The 18,196-nt window shown below is 40.5% G+C and overlaps 1 protein-coding gene across 6 annotated transcripts in view; it reads left to right on the plus strand.

Moving 5' to 3' along the window:
• The window catches only part of Nrp1 (neuropilin 1), a 139,016-nt gene that overhangs the window by 91,339 nt on the left and 29,481 nt on the right, over window positions 1-18,196 (plus strand). For all 6 annotated transcript variants that reach the window (XM_005398147.2, XM_005398143.2, XM_005398148.2 and 3 more), the window contains exons 7-9: window positions 4,166-4,321; window positions 7,526-7,670; window positions 15,561-15,892. In XM_005398147.2, coding sequence (XP_005398204.1) covers window positions 4,166-4,321; window positions 7,526-7,670; window positions 15,561-15,892 — 633 coding nt within the window. The remainder of the gene's footprint in view (window positions 1-4,165; window positions 4,322-7,525; window positions 7,671-15,560; window positions 15,893-18,196) is intronic.

Here is an 18,196-nt window from a genome sequence, read left to right on the forward strand (position 1 = left end):
ATATATATATATACAAGATAGCCAGATAATTGCTCTACTGGTTTATTAAAAAGAACAGTTAATGCTTAATTTTTCTTTCTCTTTGACCAATTTTACATGTTCATATCTCTTAATCTGAGCAACTGCTTTGAAGACAACAACATGCAGTGTAACAACCATTACTGAATTCCTATCATCTTGTTTTTTGAAATTCTGTACCATCTCCAACTTTTTTTGCTTTTTATTATTTTTTATTCTCTTTAAAATAAAATTTTAAAAAACACTCATCTTGATGTTACCTCCCTCTCAGCCTGCAGTGATTTAAGAGTCACCCTCCTCCCCTTGCACAGGAGCAGGAGTTGAAGCCACCCACACAAAGGGAAATATGTGCCCTGCTGTAGGCAGGAAAGAGCAGAACAGAGAACTTTTTTTGCATCAGTTGACTCTCAGTTGCTTTCAGCTCAGAATAGTATTTACATTAAAGTGGCAAATTTGGGAATGACCTCCTCGGGAACTCTTCAGATACAAACATGGAGATGTAAGTCCTCTGACTCTCCTGGCAGATGCCAGTGTGTGAGCCATAATGCTTATGAGGCAGGGCAGCCTCTGTCGAGTTTGCCTCCCAGACTTTCTCCGGCACTTGAGGGGTAAGGGTGGGTTGTTTCTTGAGAAAATTCCCCAACTGGAGAATTCCCACTCGGAGAGAAAGCACTCATGGAAAGAACTGCCCTGGCGTCGTGAGAATACAAAGTTCTGCGGAAGCTGCGACTTGTTAGAGTTTTGGCTATCATCCGGTTTTAATTGCATTGGTCTAAGTCCCAGTCCTCATCATTCTGTGAGATTGTCATCCATCTTTACTAAACCCAGTGGCAGTAATGCTAGGAAGAAAAATGAAATGAAATTTCAAGTATCCCGGTGTGGCAAATAAGAGAATCTGCAGAGTTTTTAAGCACAGCAGGAAACTTTATGCAATTATAAAGGAAGGTTGTTAATGCATTTCATTGCTGTTGAGAGGGGAAAATTTCTTTTTTATGAGTGATTCATGTGTCTGCTTTTGTGGGCCTTTGTATCTGGGGTCTTGGACATTTTCCTATGTTATGTACTAGTTAATTCTGATCTACTGATCTTTCCTCTAATGTTAGCTGTTTCTTGAGCCTAGGATAATTGTAGTTGATGCCAGTTAAGGTCTTTCCTATGTAGTAACTAAATTTCACTCAAAAAAGCAAAATTATAGAGGTAGGAAAAGTACGGCCATGGAATGAAGTTCTAGAGTTATTTCTAACCAGCTCAAGCTGAATTATGCACTTTGGGAGATTTAATCATTTCCAAACTGAAGAGCCATCTGTAAGTTTGACAGGAAGAGTTTATTTAAAAAGCTCTGCTTCATGCTTCCTTGGACTTCAAGATTTTAAGGACCATTCAGCTTGCAAGTGGATGTGGCATTGATCGCGACCCAGTGGGCAGCCAGGAAAGCACTAAGTATTCTGAGAGCATTTGAAAACCTTTGAATTGCCGGCACAACCATGTCTAGTGTTAATTTTAAGATTTCAGCATTATAAACTACAGTTTTTGCAGCAACTTAAAATCACTTATTTATCGGAAATCTTGTGAGGCTTAGGTGGCCAGATAATATTCAGAACACCCAGTTAAATGTGAATTTTAAGTAAACAATTAATGAATCAGTTATTAGTATAAGCATGTCCCAAATATTACATTAAATACAATTAAACTTTAATTATTTTTTTAACCAGAAGTGCAAATTTAACTAGCTACCTTTCTATTTGCTAACTGGGATAATCAGTGATAGTCTCCTCCTTTTGAAATCTGTACACAAACAGGATGGAAAGTTTAAGTCATTCAAAGTACCACAGGTCAGTTTTGGGAAAACATTCAAATCTCAGTTAACAAGTATACGCACTTGATAAAAATGCATTGGGTAAATATTATAGGTTAAATTAAAATTTAACACATCCAATATTATTTCCCTAAAATATTAATTTCTACTAAAATCTTGCTCCTTTTTCCTCTTAAATCTTGGGGAAGCATGCAGAGCATAGAATTTACAGCTTTTAAATCAAGGAAATGAAATAAGGATTTTTTGGCTTTGAATAGTACCCCCTCCTTCCCAAAGGAAATGTACTATTGTATTACTGTATTATTGGTTTCTTACAAAATTTTGTTAGTACATGTTTGCAGCACATGTTGATTACATGCCTCATGAGAAGTTGGTACACTTACATAACACATCTATATTCTTTTTTCACCCCCTTTTCCCTCCGTCCTCCCTCCTGTCTCCCTTTCTTGATCTGCTTTCCACTGAGAAAGATCTATCTCTCTACTTCATACTATCTAACTTGTATGTTGCCCTCTATTTATATTTTGAGCTTCTCGTATAAGAGAAACCATATGATATTAAACCTGTGTGTCTGATTTATTTCACTTAACCTTATGGAATTCTAGTATTGTTAAATTGTGTAACTTCCAACTGCCTGCAATGTGTTCTTTTTCCTGCATGTAACTCTTGATTCAGTTTTAAAGTGAACTGGCAACTCCTTGATTTAACTGCTCCAAAACCCTGCAGGAAGAAAGCAATTCATGAAAGACAGTCACCGTTCTTCATGAGCCAGGCTGTGCATAACATGGAAACTCTCTAGGTGCTCGTGGCCTGTAGGCACTGGAGGGTTAATTGAAATATTGTTTTCTGAAAATTGGGTTGTCACGCAGCAACTGGAAAGCAAGATTCAGGTGTGGCTGAGGATTTTGTTTTGTTTTGCTTTGCTCTTGTTGCTACTTTGAAGGAAAATGGCCTTCTGTTGTCTCTTAATGGTAAATATCTTACTGTTGAAGCATCTTACCAATACTAATCACTTGTGTATTGTAATTGCTTTCTGTGTCCTTTATAAAGCATTTACCATGTTTGTGTCTTTCACTTCTTTAAGCACATTTCATTTCTTTCTATAAAACACTACCCATACAATAAAGAAACAATTGTAGGAATAATCAAATGAATTAATAAAACAATGCTGAAAATATTTCTAATATATAGAAACTAGTAATGAGTTATATTTTAAATTTTTAAGTTATTAATTATGAAAATAAAACTTTTAAAATATTTGACTTTACTGGAACTATCTGTAAGGCATAAGACTAAAGAAAGAGTTGAAAAGTTGTATTGGTCAGCTTTCCATTACTATAACAAGCATTTGAAATAACCAACTTATGAAAAGAAAAGGTATACCCTAGCTTATGGTTCTAGAGGTCCCAGTTCACGGTCAATTGGCAGTTGCTTTGGGGCCTGTCAAACAGCAGCGTACTGTAGGGGAAGCAAGTGGTGGAGCAAAACTTGTCATTGCCATGATGTTATCCAAGTAGCCCAACCTTCAGGATTGTGAGATAAGCCAGTGAGGGTAGAGGCCAGGCTGTCGTGTTGGGGACCTTCTCCACTGCACATTTACTGGGACAGGCTCACAAGTTGTGGCAGTTGTTGCATGAGATGTGATGCCATCCCAATGAGGCCTGGGAATCCTGCTGCCCCTTGAGCTGTGCTGCAAGAATCAAGAACCTGAGGAGACTTAGAGAAAGAAGGAATTTAGAGCCCTTCTCCTCTTTAAAGATTCCCACTCCACTCCAGATTCTCAATCTGTGGCTCATTTCCCAAACCGCAGCACTCCTGGTGCTTTAAATCAGTATTAGTTCAGTCTGCATTTCATTGGAAGGAGGAAGGACACTGAAGAGTTTTGGAAATAGGATCATTCTAGATGTAAATACTACTCCAACCGCCTTCAGTGTCCAGCATGTGTGTTTGTCTCATTTGTCTTGATTTTCTATTTATAAAATGATGTATATTAATGTACAACTTGGAAAGTATGTTTAATGTCTTGGAAAAATAATGACATGATATTGAACCCAGTTTTTGCCTTTAAACCAGAAGTCATACAACACAGGGTGCAGCAAAGGAAAAGGTCTCTTCTTCCTTCCAGCAGTGGGAACCAGCTTTGACAATTGCCATCTTTGCCTTTCTATAGGAATGGATGCGGATGGGCTGTTGACACCAGATGGAGTCAGGCCCCACTAATCACAGGTAGATGGAAATGACCATGTGGAGCTCGTTGAAATAAAAACAAAGTGCTGCAGGTTGTAACAGCGCCGGAGCGGCCTACTGACCACACTTGTCATTGTGTTGCAGGTGGACCTGGGCCTCCTACGCTTCGTCACTGCTATTGGAACCCAGGGTGCCATTTCCAAGGAAACAAAGAGGAAATATTATGTGAAGGCTTACAGAGTAGACATTAGCTCCAACGAGGAGGACTGGATCACCATAAAAGAAGGAAATAAACCTGTTGTAAGTTTGGCTGTCATGCTCAACCAGTTCAGTCTTTTAAATGGATGATCAATTTTTACTTGTTTGTTTTGGAGCTTTCTGTCACCCTGGTTTATTTTTAAATTGATTTAAAATAAAAAGTGCAATTAGAGGTTTAAATCTGACCAAGGGGTCTCATGTTCCCAGATCTAGAAGCCAGGTGGAAATTACACTAGATGTTCCCAAGAAAAGTCAATATCAGCCAAATAAAGTGATAGACTCAAGAATCACTTTAAACCTCCCAAGGGAACCCAGACAACGCATAGGACAAACACTGTTCTCTTAGCACCTTTGGAATTTTATTTTAGCTTTTTTCTGTGTATATTTTTTCATTCCTTTTCATAAATTCTTTCTTTCTTCCTCTCTGTGATGGGTTGGTTTCAGAAAACACCTTCTATCTACCTTCAGTGGCTCATAGACTATAAATGTATCTGGCTGTTTCTTGTAGGAACACAGAGAACTAAAGGTATTTTGCTGTGCTCCTTCAGATCGCCCAGATAACATGCCACCTCCTTACTGCTTTCAACCAAGGAAGCAACTCAGACCACAGGGTGTCCCCAGGTGCTCTCCCCTCTCAGTCCCTTTCTGTCTCTGCCAGCTTATTTGAAGTTCTATTTCCTCTTATTCGTTAATCAAAAGACGTTGGAGAATTCATCTTCACTGTTTCCGTAAAATTAAAAGTTCGCCCCGAAGACAGAATCAAATGCAAAAAAACTGACAAAGAAGGTGGAGTGATATAGCTCAGCAGCATAAGTGCCTGCCTGGCAAGTGCAAAGTCCTGAGTTTGATTGCCGGTACCAAAAAGAAAAAAAAAAAAAAGTACAACAACAACAAAAGAAAAACTGACAAAGAGAGTGGCAAAGATTTGGGTATCTTGAAATTAGGAGCTTGGAAAGAAGCCAATGAATATGTCCTTGTCTGACTTTTGAGCATTTGGGGCCTTGATTTTCTCTTTCTGGGTCTGAAATAGAGAAAAGCCTCCGGAGTATGAAGTGAGAGAGGAACTATTCATTTCCTTTTTTTTTGGTCTTTTTGAGACAAGGTCTCACTATGCAGTTCAGATTGGCCTTGAGCTCGCTTTGTAGCCCAGGCTAGTCTCGAACTCACAACAATCCTCCTGCCTCAGCCTCCCGAGTGCTGGGATTATAGACATTGCCGCCACTCCTGGCCATTTCCTTTAACTGACAGCAAGAATCCCATTCTCACTTAAGCTCAGTAAGGTAGGAAGGAGAAGGTATGGGTGGACTGCTGCCCCAGGGGAGGAAGGTTCTGTGTAAGTCAAGTTCCAGGCCCATCCAGCCCCGGAGGATATGGAATCAGGGAAAGAAATCTGGAAGCGGGGCTGGGGATTTAGCTCAGCGGCAAAAACGCCTGCCTGGCAAGCGCAAGGTCGTGAGTTCGGTTCCTGGTACCGGAGAAAAACCAAAAACCAAAAAAAAAAAAAAAAGAAATCTGGAAGGAAAAACTCCTCACAGTCCATGTGGATGGAAACTGGGGAAGTTCATTACGACTCTGGATGGAGCTGTTGTGAGCACCTGGGGTTCTGGCAAACAGAAGGGCTTCCAGGGAGGAAGGCAGAAAGAATAGGGAACACTGCGCAGAGGTGTAAACCTGACGTCTGCCTGAGGACAGCTGAACGCAAATGAACTGAAAACATCCCGTGGGAATCCAGTCATCACTGCCACCTCCCTTTCAGCTGCAGTCCTCTCCCATCTTACCTGCTTCCTGTGGAAGCACTGGCTGGCTTTCCAGCCGGAGCAGCCTCTGACCGCCCTCTCTAGGTTGCACAGAGCGTGTGTGCTTGCACGCTTGTCAGTACACCACGGGGAGCTCCCTCCATGCAAGCACTGCTGCCTGGCCTCTGGAAAAGACCCATGGGCTGTTGGGACAGTAGTGTCACTGGGGGCTCTACCCCTCCTGGCCACTATCCCTTCTTTGCTATACAAAAGGTTCCCACATGGGTTGTTTCCAGAGAGAGATGCTGAATCCTTGATGCTCAAATCATCCCCAGAGAGGGATCAGGCTAACAGTCTACTCGTTTGACCACCTCTGGTTGGACAGGCCTCTTAAACCAAATGAAGCGAAAACTCCAGCCAGACTCACAAGCCCTTTCAGCTGGAAGGAAGAGTGACCTTCAGGAAAGTGCAATTCTTCTCAAGGGCCCCGCAGGGATGAGGGGGACAGTTTGCACATCCCGGCGCCCCACAGCATGCTGGTTGGGCCACCTGAGAGGTCATGCAGAGGAGCATAGCCATGGTGCACAGAGCACAGGGCTGAGAATGCTGCACACAGGCTGTCCTCCACCCAGGGTGGACACCGAAGTCTAAGAGAGCAGGGGCTCTCACTCCCCCAGTGCACGTCTAGTGCCAGATGTTCATACGATGACAAATGTCTCCCTCCCTCGGAGACCGTGTAGACAGCGCTGCTGCAGCCCCTATCTAGCGGAGTGGCCCCGATGGACACTGGGAAACTGCTTTGTGCCTGACCCTTGCTACATCTGCGTTCACACACTTTGCCTTCCTTAGAGTAAATGACTCATTTTAAAACTGGGAACCCTGGGAAAGCTGATTTTCCGTTAAAAATCATTCATAATTCATTTTGACTTCGGTCACTAAAATATAATTTTACCAATAACCCAAAAGGATTGAAGTCATTAATTCAGGTCCAGGATAAGATCTTTCATCAAGGAATGGAGTCAAAAAGGAAAATGCTGCTTGCCTCAGTGCTATAGCCAGGAACAAAACCTAGAATTCTAAATAGCCAGACCATGCACTAAACTCCAAAAGCATTTCTTCAGGGAATCCTGGGACAGTAAAATACCGAGAGTCCCTGTGAAATGTCTGCAGGACTCTGTTGGTCCTCTGATAAAGTTAATAATTTTCTACATTTTACAATAATAGCATGTGTCCTTTAATAAATGTCATTCTTGTCACAGTGCTTTTAGAGACTACTGTAGCCTCTCCAAAAAAACCAAATAGATGATTAGAACAACATTCTATTTTGGACACGATTCTTCCTAATTACTGTCATTTGGGAAAATAACATGACAAGTTATTAATGCTGCTTCAAACTTGATAGACACACTGAAATTGTGAATAATTTTTATAGGCATTTGTGAAGATACTTTTTATTTGCTTTAAATACAAAAAAAATCTGTTAATAAAGGGCCTTTATTTTCCTATGTAGATCTTCCAGGGAAACACCAACCCCACAGATGTGGCATTTGGAGTTTTTCCCAAACCACTAATAACTCGATTTATCCGAATCAGACCTGTGTCTTGGGAAACTGGTATATCGATGAGGTTTGAAGTCTATGGCTGCAAGATCACAGGTAAGAAGATTGCCCCACTGAGATCAACACAAATCTTTAATACAGGGAGAATAGCTTGGTATTAGTGTGGTCATTTTTATTTTGGCAGTTAAGAGCATATACTTTGAATTTGGACAAATCTGAATTCAAATCTTACCTCGCTACTCATTAGTCTATTTCTTTGGACAATATACTTAGATTTCAAAACCTTGCTTATTTACCTGCAAAACAGTCATAGCGCTGCACACCACATAGGCTTCTTGTGATGATGAATGGAGTCATGAATATAAAGAATTTTGCACATGTCTTTGGCATGTGGTAGGCAATGGTTTGTGGAACTTCTTCCATTAGCCTGGAAGCTCTGTAAAGGTGGGTTACATGCTTTACATCATTACTTAGTAGGCTTACAATAAATAGCTGCTCCATGAAATATGATTTACAGACTTTCTCTTATTAATTTTGACATATAGAAGGGAGCCTCATCAGCAACAGTCAATGCATGTAACTTAGAATTTTTCCTTTTAATCACTAACCCCCCCATATAACTTTCCCTTAGGCTTCATCTAGCTATTTGTTGAATGAATATACCACACTAACACTTCAAATCAACTCGTAGTTTTCTAATTTTTGAAAATTTTTTCTTGAAACATCAATAGGACTTTAAAAGTCCCCATTAAATACAGAATAAGTACACAGATTATCCCTTTGCGAGATGAAGGTGATGTGCTCACAGATTAAGTGACTGAAAAAGTAGGCCAGCTCAGGGCACAGCTAGAAGCCAGAGAACATCCTGGCTCTATTTCTCTGGCTCTCAGTGCTCCTCTGACTTGTTCACTGATTTCACCATACTTCGTCTTGTCTGTTTTGTGTTGTTTTGTTTTTGTGGTGATGGGGTTGAAACCTAGGGCCTCTTAAATGCTAGGTAAGCTCTCTACCATTGAGCTCCTTCTTCAGCACCGTTATTTTGTATTGTGTTGTAAACAGCAGTCATGTTTAAATTTCGTTCCACTTCAGTAAATACAGCACACGCCTCCATTAGAAAAGCTTCCACAACAATCAAAAATCTAGTACAAATGTGATCTTCGTAGTAAGCTTAAGGTTGAAAATCAGAATCTGTAGACTCACTAAGTAAAAGTGAAGAACTTCTAAACTTCTGTGAGCTTCCTTTTAATATAATGTTAGTGTACATATTAAGGATATTTAATTTTATGATTGTGCTCTTGATATGATTATTTTTAGAGAAAGAAAATATTGACTTTCAAGGAAAAAATATCACCTTGAGAATTTTCCATGAACTTATAAGCAATTTGGAGACAACCTAACAAACAATGAAAAACTGCACTTGTTCACAGCAGAGTTTATTTGGGAAAATAAAAACTATCTGATTTCATACCAAGATTTTATTTATTTCCATCCCAGAGCAGACTTGTTTATTATCTTAGGATCTAAGACTTAGAAAGTTCAAGGTCTTGGAAGCCAGAATTGGGTGGAATGGGGTTTGGAAGAAAAAAAATATTGAAAAGTCAGATATAACCTTGGCTTTATTTTTGATCACCAGTTAAATGACAGAAAGTTCTAGGTCATTTCAGAGCATTACAAATTTCAGAGGCTACCCATAAATTTGGAGGAACAAGGTCACTTGAGGTTTGGGTGGAACTTTCTGGTTCATTTCTCCAACCTTATCTCATATCACTACATTTTAAAACATGAAGTAAACTTTAGAAAGGCTCCAAACATGTTAGTCTGAACTCTGAACTCTGAATTTCTAGCCTCTTAAAGATTTATGTGATACCCTTTTAGTTAAACAAAATACTTATTTGAACACAAATTGTCCTTTTTAATTTTGACAAAGATTTCCCAAGAGGTAATTCTAGGAATGTGAGCAATGAAGGCAAATAATTTATTGAACTTTAAAAAAAAAACATTTAAGTGACCTGGTTATTGAAACATAGATACTTAAAAGAGGGTATTCTGATATTTTAAACATAGTCTAATTTATAATTATTTTAAGGAGCCAATTTTTTTAAATAAGACTCTGCATTTAGATTCATGCTTCTGGTTTCTTAATTGTACCCATAATGTACTTTTTATTATAATGATTCAGTCTTACCAATCATACAGATCAAGGGGTTCCACTGTGACAATTTGTAGATGTATATATCGTGCTGTGTTCCGATCCATCTCCCCTATTATCCTCTCCCTCTCCATCTGCATACCCTCCCACTGGTCTGCGCTTTCCTGAAAATCTGCCCTCTCTTTCCAGCTCTTTTTGTTCAAAGTTTCCTCAAATGAGAGAAAGCACGCAATACTTATCTCTCTGTATCTGCCTATTATCAGTTACCACAATAAACTCTGATTCCATTCATTTTCCTGAAAATGCCATTGTTTCATTCTTATTTATGGCTGAATAAAACTCCATTGTTTATATTTACCATATAGTTTAATCTATTCATCTGTGGACAGGCACCTAGACTGATCCAGCATCTTAGCTATTGTGAGTAGTTCCACAATAAACATGAGTAGGCAGGTACCTCTTTCACTTGCTGACTTCATTTCCTTCAGAAATATACCCAGAAGTGGCCCAGCTACATCCCATGATACATCTATTTTTATTTTTTCAAGGAATCTCCACACTGTCTTCTAAATGGCTCTACTAATTTGCATTGCCATCAGCAGCATGTATAAGGCTTCCTGTTTTTCCATATCCTCAACCAGCATTTGGTTTTTCTGTTTGTTATTTTTGATAGTAGTAGTCACCTAACATAATTTTAAGTATTTTTTCTCTAATGAGAGAGCTATAATCTCCAAATAATTGATTGAGGCAGACTTTGGAGAGGCCCTGTGTTCCAGTGATGAACACAATCAGAAGGAACACAGGGATGTTCAGAAGCATGCACGGGGCATATTGCCTTTCTGATCTCAATTCTCTCATCTCTAGGATTAACCTTAATGCAGCTGTGATGATGACTAAAAGAAAAAAATATTCGTAACATACCTGGCTTAGAGTACCTGTTCACTGAAGTGCACCCAGGAAAATAGAGCAGGACATGGTACTCAATAAATGGAATCCAGGATAAGCCACAGCAAGCAGAGTTTCAATAGGACAACATCAATATTTTCCTGATACGGTGCCCTCAGAATGCAGATCAGTGAAAGAACAGGCCTGCTTGACCCCTGCTGGGAAAGAAAACACATGAGAAGAGGCCTTGGGTACCTTTTCTCTGTTGTGTCCTGCTGCCTGGAACATAATAAGTTCCAGTGATTATTTCCGAGCGAATGAATGAGTTGTAATTCTGTCTATCCCTTGTGACAAATAAGTAACCTCAAATTTCCAGCATTTCCTTTTGAGTAGGCAAGTCCTAACAAGCAAGATTTAAAAAAAAAAATTCCACCAAATTACTCTGAGAATGGTGGTGCACTCCTGTAATCTCAGGAGGCTGAGGCAGGAGGATCATTGTGAGTTCAAGACCAGCCTGGGCTACAAAGTGAGGTCAAGGCCAGCCTGAACTGCATAGTGAAATCCCATCTCAAAAAAGACAAAAAAAAAAAAAAAACCCAAAAATTCTACCAAATTAAAAAATTACCATTTGAACATATTGCTTGGCTTCCAAAGCATCCAGAGCCCCAAGTTTTAACCTAATTTTTGTTTTCAGAGTCTACAGCCATACCACCCTGAATGCGCCCAAACTCGTCTGCTTTCAGAAATTACTTTTTTAGAAATACAGGCTATACAATACTGTGTCACCATGGAGAGGTATAAAGAAAATGAGATTGGAGCAAGCAATTCTGCTTTATAGGTGTTTGATGAAGGAATATTTTCATTAGTTTGGCAAAGGAGGAAGCTAGTGAAAATTCTGTTGGAGGATTATTACTTTATAGATGAGGACACACCTTGAAGTTTCTCTCAAGCGTGTGGTAACCAGAAGTCTGTTAGCGGTCTCCAGTGTAAGTTCATGTGTTCCTAAGTCAATCAGAGTTCACAGTGGCAGCCTCAGACACTGCACGCCAGGGGGTTCTTCTGAGTCAGCAAGGGAAGGTTAAATTATGCTCGTTCAGGAACCCTTGCGACATGCAGTTATTACCTTCTAATTCTTTGAAAACTGGTTAACTGGATATTTGCCTTACTAAATATATCTCAGGCTTCCTGTTAAAGCTGAGTAGAGATCTTATAATAAAATAATGTAACTGGAAAGAGCCCTCTCAATCCCCTATAACAGAACCCACTTCTCACTTCCATCCAGGATTGTTTTTAAGCTTTCCCAATAGAGTTACTGAGTAAAATACAGAATGTCCAGTTGAATGCAGTGCACACAATAATTGTTTAGCAAGGTATGTCCCTTGCGCTGCATAAAATATACTAAAAAATTTTTGTCATTTTTCTGAAATTCTACTTAAAATAGGCATTCTGTGTCTTGTTTTGTTGTTTGTTTGTTTGTTTGCTGTATCTGACACTGCTATTTTCAAAAGGGTCATACTGAGCCAGCCTACCATGGAAGAACAGAGATAGAAACTAACAGATCGGTAAACCTTGAGTTGTTAATATAGTTTTTCCTTGTCATGGTTCAAAGAGGCAAATCAAGGTGCCTTCTCACTGTGGGCTTTTTAGGGGAGAGGCGGCCACATAGAAGGAATGACACTGCCATGGCGTAACTTTACTTCATGGATTTGTTGGCTGAGTGGCAGCTGGGTATCTCTAGGTTTGTGGGGATAGAAACTATGCTCAAGCCAGCTCTGCAGAGAACAGGCTTTGGTCTGGTGCCAGCTCTGCTCTCCTTACAATATCCAAGTTAATTCTGTTTTTCTCCACACGGTAACATCTGGTCCCCGTTACCACCTGAACATTGCCTTTATGAAAGCTGGTTTTGAATCAGGCAGGTGTGACCACAGTGGCCCAAAATATGGGCCTTCTATTTTTAACACTATAGTCTCACAGTCCCTCAGTAAAATAGTTTTTGTAAATCGTTTTTTAATCCCCACTGAGTGTATTGTTGGTTTCCAGATCCCAGGCTGCAGCAAACAGTGTGGCTGAATGACAGGAAAGCCACTTGAGAAAATGACGGCTCCCTTTTATTGTATTAATAAGTTGATTCATTCAGCAAATATTTGTTGAAGACAACAATGAATAAAACAGGGAACAAAGACTCGGAGAAAATTTTAAAACTATGACTTAATTCCCACTCTCTAAGGAATTAAAAATATGAGGAAGAGAAGAGCAACCATCTACAGATCTGAATACGATCAACAACACAGGAAAAAAGGAGATCAACTTTTGTGAAGTGATAGAGAAAAGTCAAACTTGCAGAAAGAGAAAAAGTTAATAAATGAGATAGTGTTTGAAAATGAGTCAATGGTTTTATGTCAGTCAGATATTGGGAGGGAAAAATAGTGGAGAATTCTTAGTGGAAAGAAAGAAGAGAATTGGCTCAGGCAATCGGGGTGAATGAGGAGAGGTCTTGAAGGTGATGTACAGGACCTTCCATGCCTAATGCTTAGACAAACATGCATGCATCAGGGTAGAAGTGCCTCGATCTGACCTGCACAACTCATGCAGAAAGTATCTGAGTAGTAATTCTTAAAAGGCAGCTGACCACATAAGTGGACCTTAATTGTATTAGAAGCATATCTCTAGGATGGCTGTATTTTTAAGCTAAATTTGTATTGGATTATGCAGAATCAAGTTATTTAAGAGAGAAATAGGGTACCTTTCCTGGGTGTCTTTTATTGAGATGTACATTTTTTAAGAAGAAGAATTGAAGTGTTAGAGTTTTTGCTATTCAGCCACCAGTTAATCAATGGCTAATATTCTCCCTTGTGCTCAGACACTAACTGGGCTGCTGTACCACACACTGTCTTAGTTACTTTTTTTGTTGCTAAGGGGAAATACCCAACATTAAGAGTTAAAGAGGGGAAAGGTTTATTTAGCTCACAGTTTGAAGAGGTTCAGTCCACCATCAACTGTCTCCAAGGCAGCGTGGCTTGGCAGAGGGGCATGGCAGAGTAGAAATATTTCAGTTTTGCAAGCAGAAGACAGCAAAAGCAAGCAAGCAAGGGACAACCATGGCTCTTTCTGCCCCTTTTAAGTTATTCAGGCTACTTATTATACTGTATCACTCACACCCTTAATCCTAGTGCCTTTAACCCTAGCATTGCACTGTGAAACAACCCCAGTATCACACACTCTACATCCAGCCACCTCTGAAAAAGTTGCACTTCTGACTATATGAGGCTTTGGGAGGACATCTAGACACAAGCCATAACATATATGAGAAGTTTGATGGTACTTTTCATTGTCTTTAAGAATCTTATAATCTAGCTGTACACATGAGACTAACAGTCTTAAAACATCTACACAATAATTGAATGCTGAGCTTACATTACTTACTGTGTCTACCATAATAGCTCCAGGAAAGGACTGGAGCAGTTTGAAAAGTCTCCATGATGAGTCTTGAGTATTAGATGTAAAGTTTGGAACAAAAGGACAGAGAGGGTTGCAGGACCACTTAGAACAAAGTTGATGCAGGTGTTATACCGTATCCACAGTGTATGAGAAGAGAATCAGTTCACTGCAATACATGATCAGCAACTCGATAAAACTAGATAAATGAGATGAAACCACAGTGCGCATCTTGAAACCCTGACAGTTTTGATATTCTCCCAAATATAACACAGAGACATGGTAGACTTTTAAAAAGACAAGTCTTTGTATTATTGTTGTAAAATATGCATGATATATAGGTTGCCACTTCAATCATTTGGGGGTACACAGTTCAGTTGTATTAAATACAATCACATTGTAGTGCAACTGTCACCACTGTCCAGTTCCAGGGCCTCTTGGTCATCCTAAACTGGAACTCTGTACCCATTAAACACCAGCTCTCCATTCTCCTCTCCCCGCCCTCACACTGACCACTCATTCTACTTTCTGTTTTGGTATCTACCCTAAGAGCCTCATATCAGCAGCATCGTACAATAGCCATCCCATTGGTATATGGCTCACTTCTTTTAACAGTGGCGATTTTTGAGCAGGTGGAAATAACATGGCCAAATCAACATTTCCTGAAAAGTTATAGGGCAGTTAGTGTCATGTAGATGTAGAACTGCAGTGTAGGAAGCTGACCAAAAAATCCTTTAGTGTCCTGGCAGGATATGATTTAAAACCAAAACAGAAATAGAAAATGAAAAGCAAGAGTGACAAGGTGGCAAAGCAGGAGCTGATTGATGATGCCACCCATTGAAATACAGGGTTCAGGAAAGGGTTTCAACGTCTAGGGGAAAAGACCGGTGTAGTCTACATGTGGCCCGCTGCAGATGACAGTGGCGCATGCATGGAAAAAGAACCGATGTGATGAGAGGTGGGGAGGAAGGGTAGCAGAGGGGAAGATGGACACTGTCCTCCCGTATTGCGCCAAATGCCACGCCCTGGGGAGTGCCCCTCTCCATTCTCAAGCTGTGCCACGCTCTTTCTTTGTCTTCTCCTCCCTGTCACCTTTTCACTTCTGTTTCAGTAACTCTCCTGCTGTGGGGTTTAGTTCTTTCCGTGTCTCCAACCCACCATAAACTATGAACTTCTTCGGGCAGCACCTATCCTTAACATGGGAACAACTTCTGGGTAGCAAAGAGACTAGACCCGCAACAGTCTGACATTAAACTTAGCCAATGTGAGAAGAGGGAGAAATGTGCGTGCTCAGTGAAGGTTTTCTTCCCTGGGATGTGCGTGTACAGCATGGAATTCTGAAATAGTAGGAGAAAGATTTGAGGAGAGGACATTGGATGGATGTAAAATGATCTAGACATTGAATGTATTATATGAGTGGGTACAGGACACTGTCTTCTTTCAAAAGTGTGTTTTCTTTCTAAGCCTGGTGTCTCCCAGAAAATAAGCTTGCTTCATCTGTTTTTTGCCGCCTCTAGATTATCCTTGCTCTGGAATGCTGGGCATAGTGTCCGGACTTATTTCTGACTCCCAGATCACAGCTTCCAACCAAGGGGACAGAAACTGGATGCCGGAGAATGTTCGCCTGATGAGCAGCCGCTTGGGCTGGGTGTTGCCCCCCGCACCGCACTCTTACACCAACGAGTGGTTGCAGGTGGACCTGGGGGAGGAGACCATTGTGAGGGGCATCATCATCCAGGGCGGGAAGCACCGAGAGAACAAGGTGTACATGAGGAAGTTCAAGGTCGGGTACAGCAACAACGGCTCTGATTGGAAGATGATCATGGACGACAGCAGGCGCAAGGCCAAGGTGAGGCCCAGGGACACGGGTGGAAGGCATCCCTGTGCCCTCAGTTTAATCCAGGTCCTCCAGCACTCCTCTGAGGAAGACCTAGCTGTTCCTTGGCCAGTAAGCCCCCCTTGTCCATAGGGAAAAGAGGAAGATTGTACTGCAGGTGGTATCTGATAAACTGAGCAAAGTGTTGTGCCCCTGCCCTGGCTGTGGGAGGACAGATGGCTGGACAATGGGATAGGCGTTAGGGTGACAAGGAGGCTGACAGCATCAAACCCACAGAGCCTTTCAGGAAGCTCTGCACTGCAGGTCGGGTTCCTCTTCCTACTCTCACTTATACCCCTGATTTAACTATTTCTTTCTTTCTCTCTGTTTTTCTTTCTTTTCTTCCCTCCCCTTCCCTCTCCTTCCCTTCCTTCTTTCCTTCCTTCCTTCCTTCCTTCCTTCCTTCCTTCCTTCCTTCCTTCCTTCCTTCCTTCTTTCCTTTCTTCCTACCTTCTCTTCCTTCCCTTCCTTCCTTTCTTATTAAGGTTCCAAGGATTGAACTCAAGGCCTTGGAAATGCTAGACAGATACCCTACCACTCTGAGCTGCACCTCTAACTCTTTAGGGTGTTTTTTCATTTTAAAATTGTGATAAAATATACATAATATAAATTTTGCCAGCTTAACCTTTTAAATTTCCATTTCAGTAGTGTCAAGTATATTCACAATGTTGAGCAACCAATCTCCAGAACTTTCTCACCTTGCAAAAGTGAAACTCCATTCCCACTAAATAACAACTCCCCAACCTCCTCCCACCATTGGCAACCACCATTCCACTTTCTTTCTCTAGGAATCAAACTGTTCTAGAAGCCTCATATAAATGAATCCTATAGTATATGTCCTTTTCTGAGTGGCTTATTTCATTCAACATAATGTCTTCAAATTTCATCCATGTTGTAGCATGTGTCAGGATTTTATTCATTTTTTAAAGGTAAATAATATTCCATTGTATGTATATACAGTATTTGGTTTATGCATTCATCCATGGATTCATGCTTGAATGCTTTCATCTTTTAGCCATTGTGACAACTACTGAAGTATATTCTTTATAATCTGGAACCTTTCAAAATGCTTTTGGCTCTTGATAATGCAGCAAGAAGAGAAAGGAATCTCAGTACGAAAATAAAACATGTGGAATATGTCTTTAACTGAACATATGTGCTTTAGTAATTAAGTCTTACTTAGGCTGATGGCTGTGTTTATTTACATTTCTTGAGCACACGAACTTGGAAAGTGTTCCCAGAAGTCTTCTGAGTGGCCTGGAAGCTGGTTTAGGATTAAAAAAAGGATCAGCCCACACACTGTCACCATTTTAAGTTGTGTCTGCAGTGTGGGAATTGGGTTTGGCTGATGATACTTCTCACACCAGCACAGCTGGCCTCAGCCTGTCCATCCATGCCTTGCCCAGGACCTGCTCCTGTGGAAGAAGAAAGTTTTAACTCATTGGAGAAAATATTACCCTCCCTGCCATTCCGTGGAGAGTGGGAATATGGTTCAGGCAGTCACTCAGGCCAAAGGCTTTGCAGGCAGGAAATATAATGTGACTAGTTCAACCAGCTCTTTCAGATATGGGGGCTCTGAGGACACCACCATCGCCCACAGCCCACAGGTCAGCTGGTCACTGGAAGAACCCATTCTGTCAAAATGTGAGAGTTTCTCCCCCATTTTTCTCTGGTAACCTATGGTTTCTGAAACTTCTTCAGTTACATATACCTACATGAAGTATTCAAAACATACAGAAAAAATCATGACAGTAAAAGACACACTGCTGTGAATCCTTTTCAAGATACTCCCTCTCATTTCAAACACATTTATCCCATCCTTCTTGCCACTTCCTGAAGCAGTTCTGGAAGTCCTCTTTCCTGAGTGTCTTTAGTTGTGCTGTCCTAACTGCCTCAGTGACTTGAATCAATTCAGAACGAGTACTCTTCATAGTCATTTTGACTTTGGGGAAGAGCCAGAAGTTGAACAGTGCCAGATCTAGTGAATAAGGTGGGTCAGGACACCCTGTGTGAGTTTGTATTTGACAGAAATTGCTGTAAATGGTTGATAAAAGGACTGATCAAAAATGTACTGAATGTTTAAATTTTTAAAATTATTGAAGAGACACATTGTCATTAGTCTCCCTCAAAATACCCCCTTGCATTAAACACATTTATCTCATATTTCTAGCTAACATGTCCTTTATTATAATAGTTTTTTACCTTAAATATCCCCTGTATGGTTCAATCAACCCTCGCATATGCAGCAACATTCTTTCTTGTGTTCATTTCACTTTC

Source organism: Chinchilla lanigera, unplaced genomic scaffold (genome assembly GCF_000276665.1).
Source record: "Chinchilla lanigera isolate Chin_1 unplaced genomic scaffold, ChiLan1.0 scaffold00061, whole genome shotgun sequence".
NCBI classification, from domain to species: Eukaryota; Metazoa; Chordata; class Mammalia; order Rodentia; family Chinchillidae; genus Chinchilla; species Chinchilla lanigera.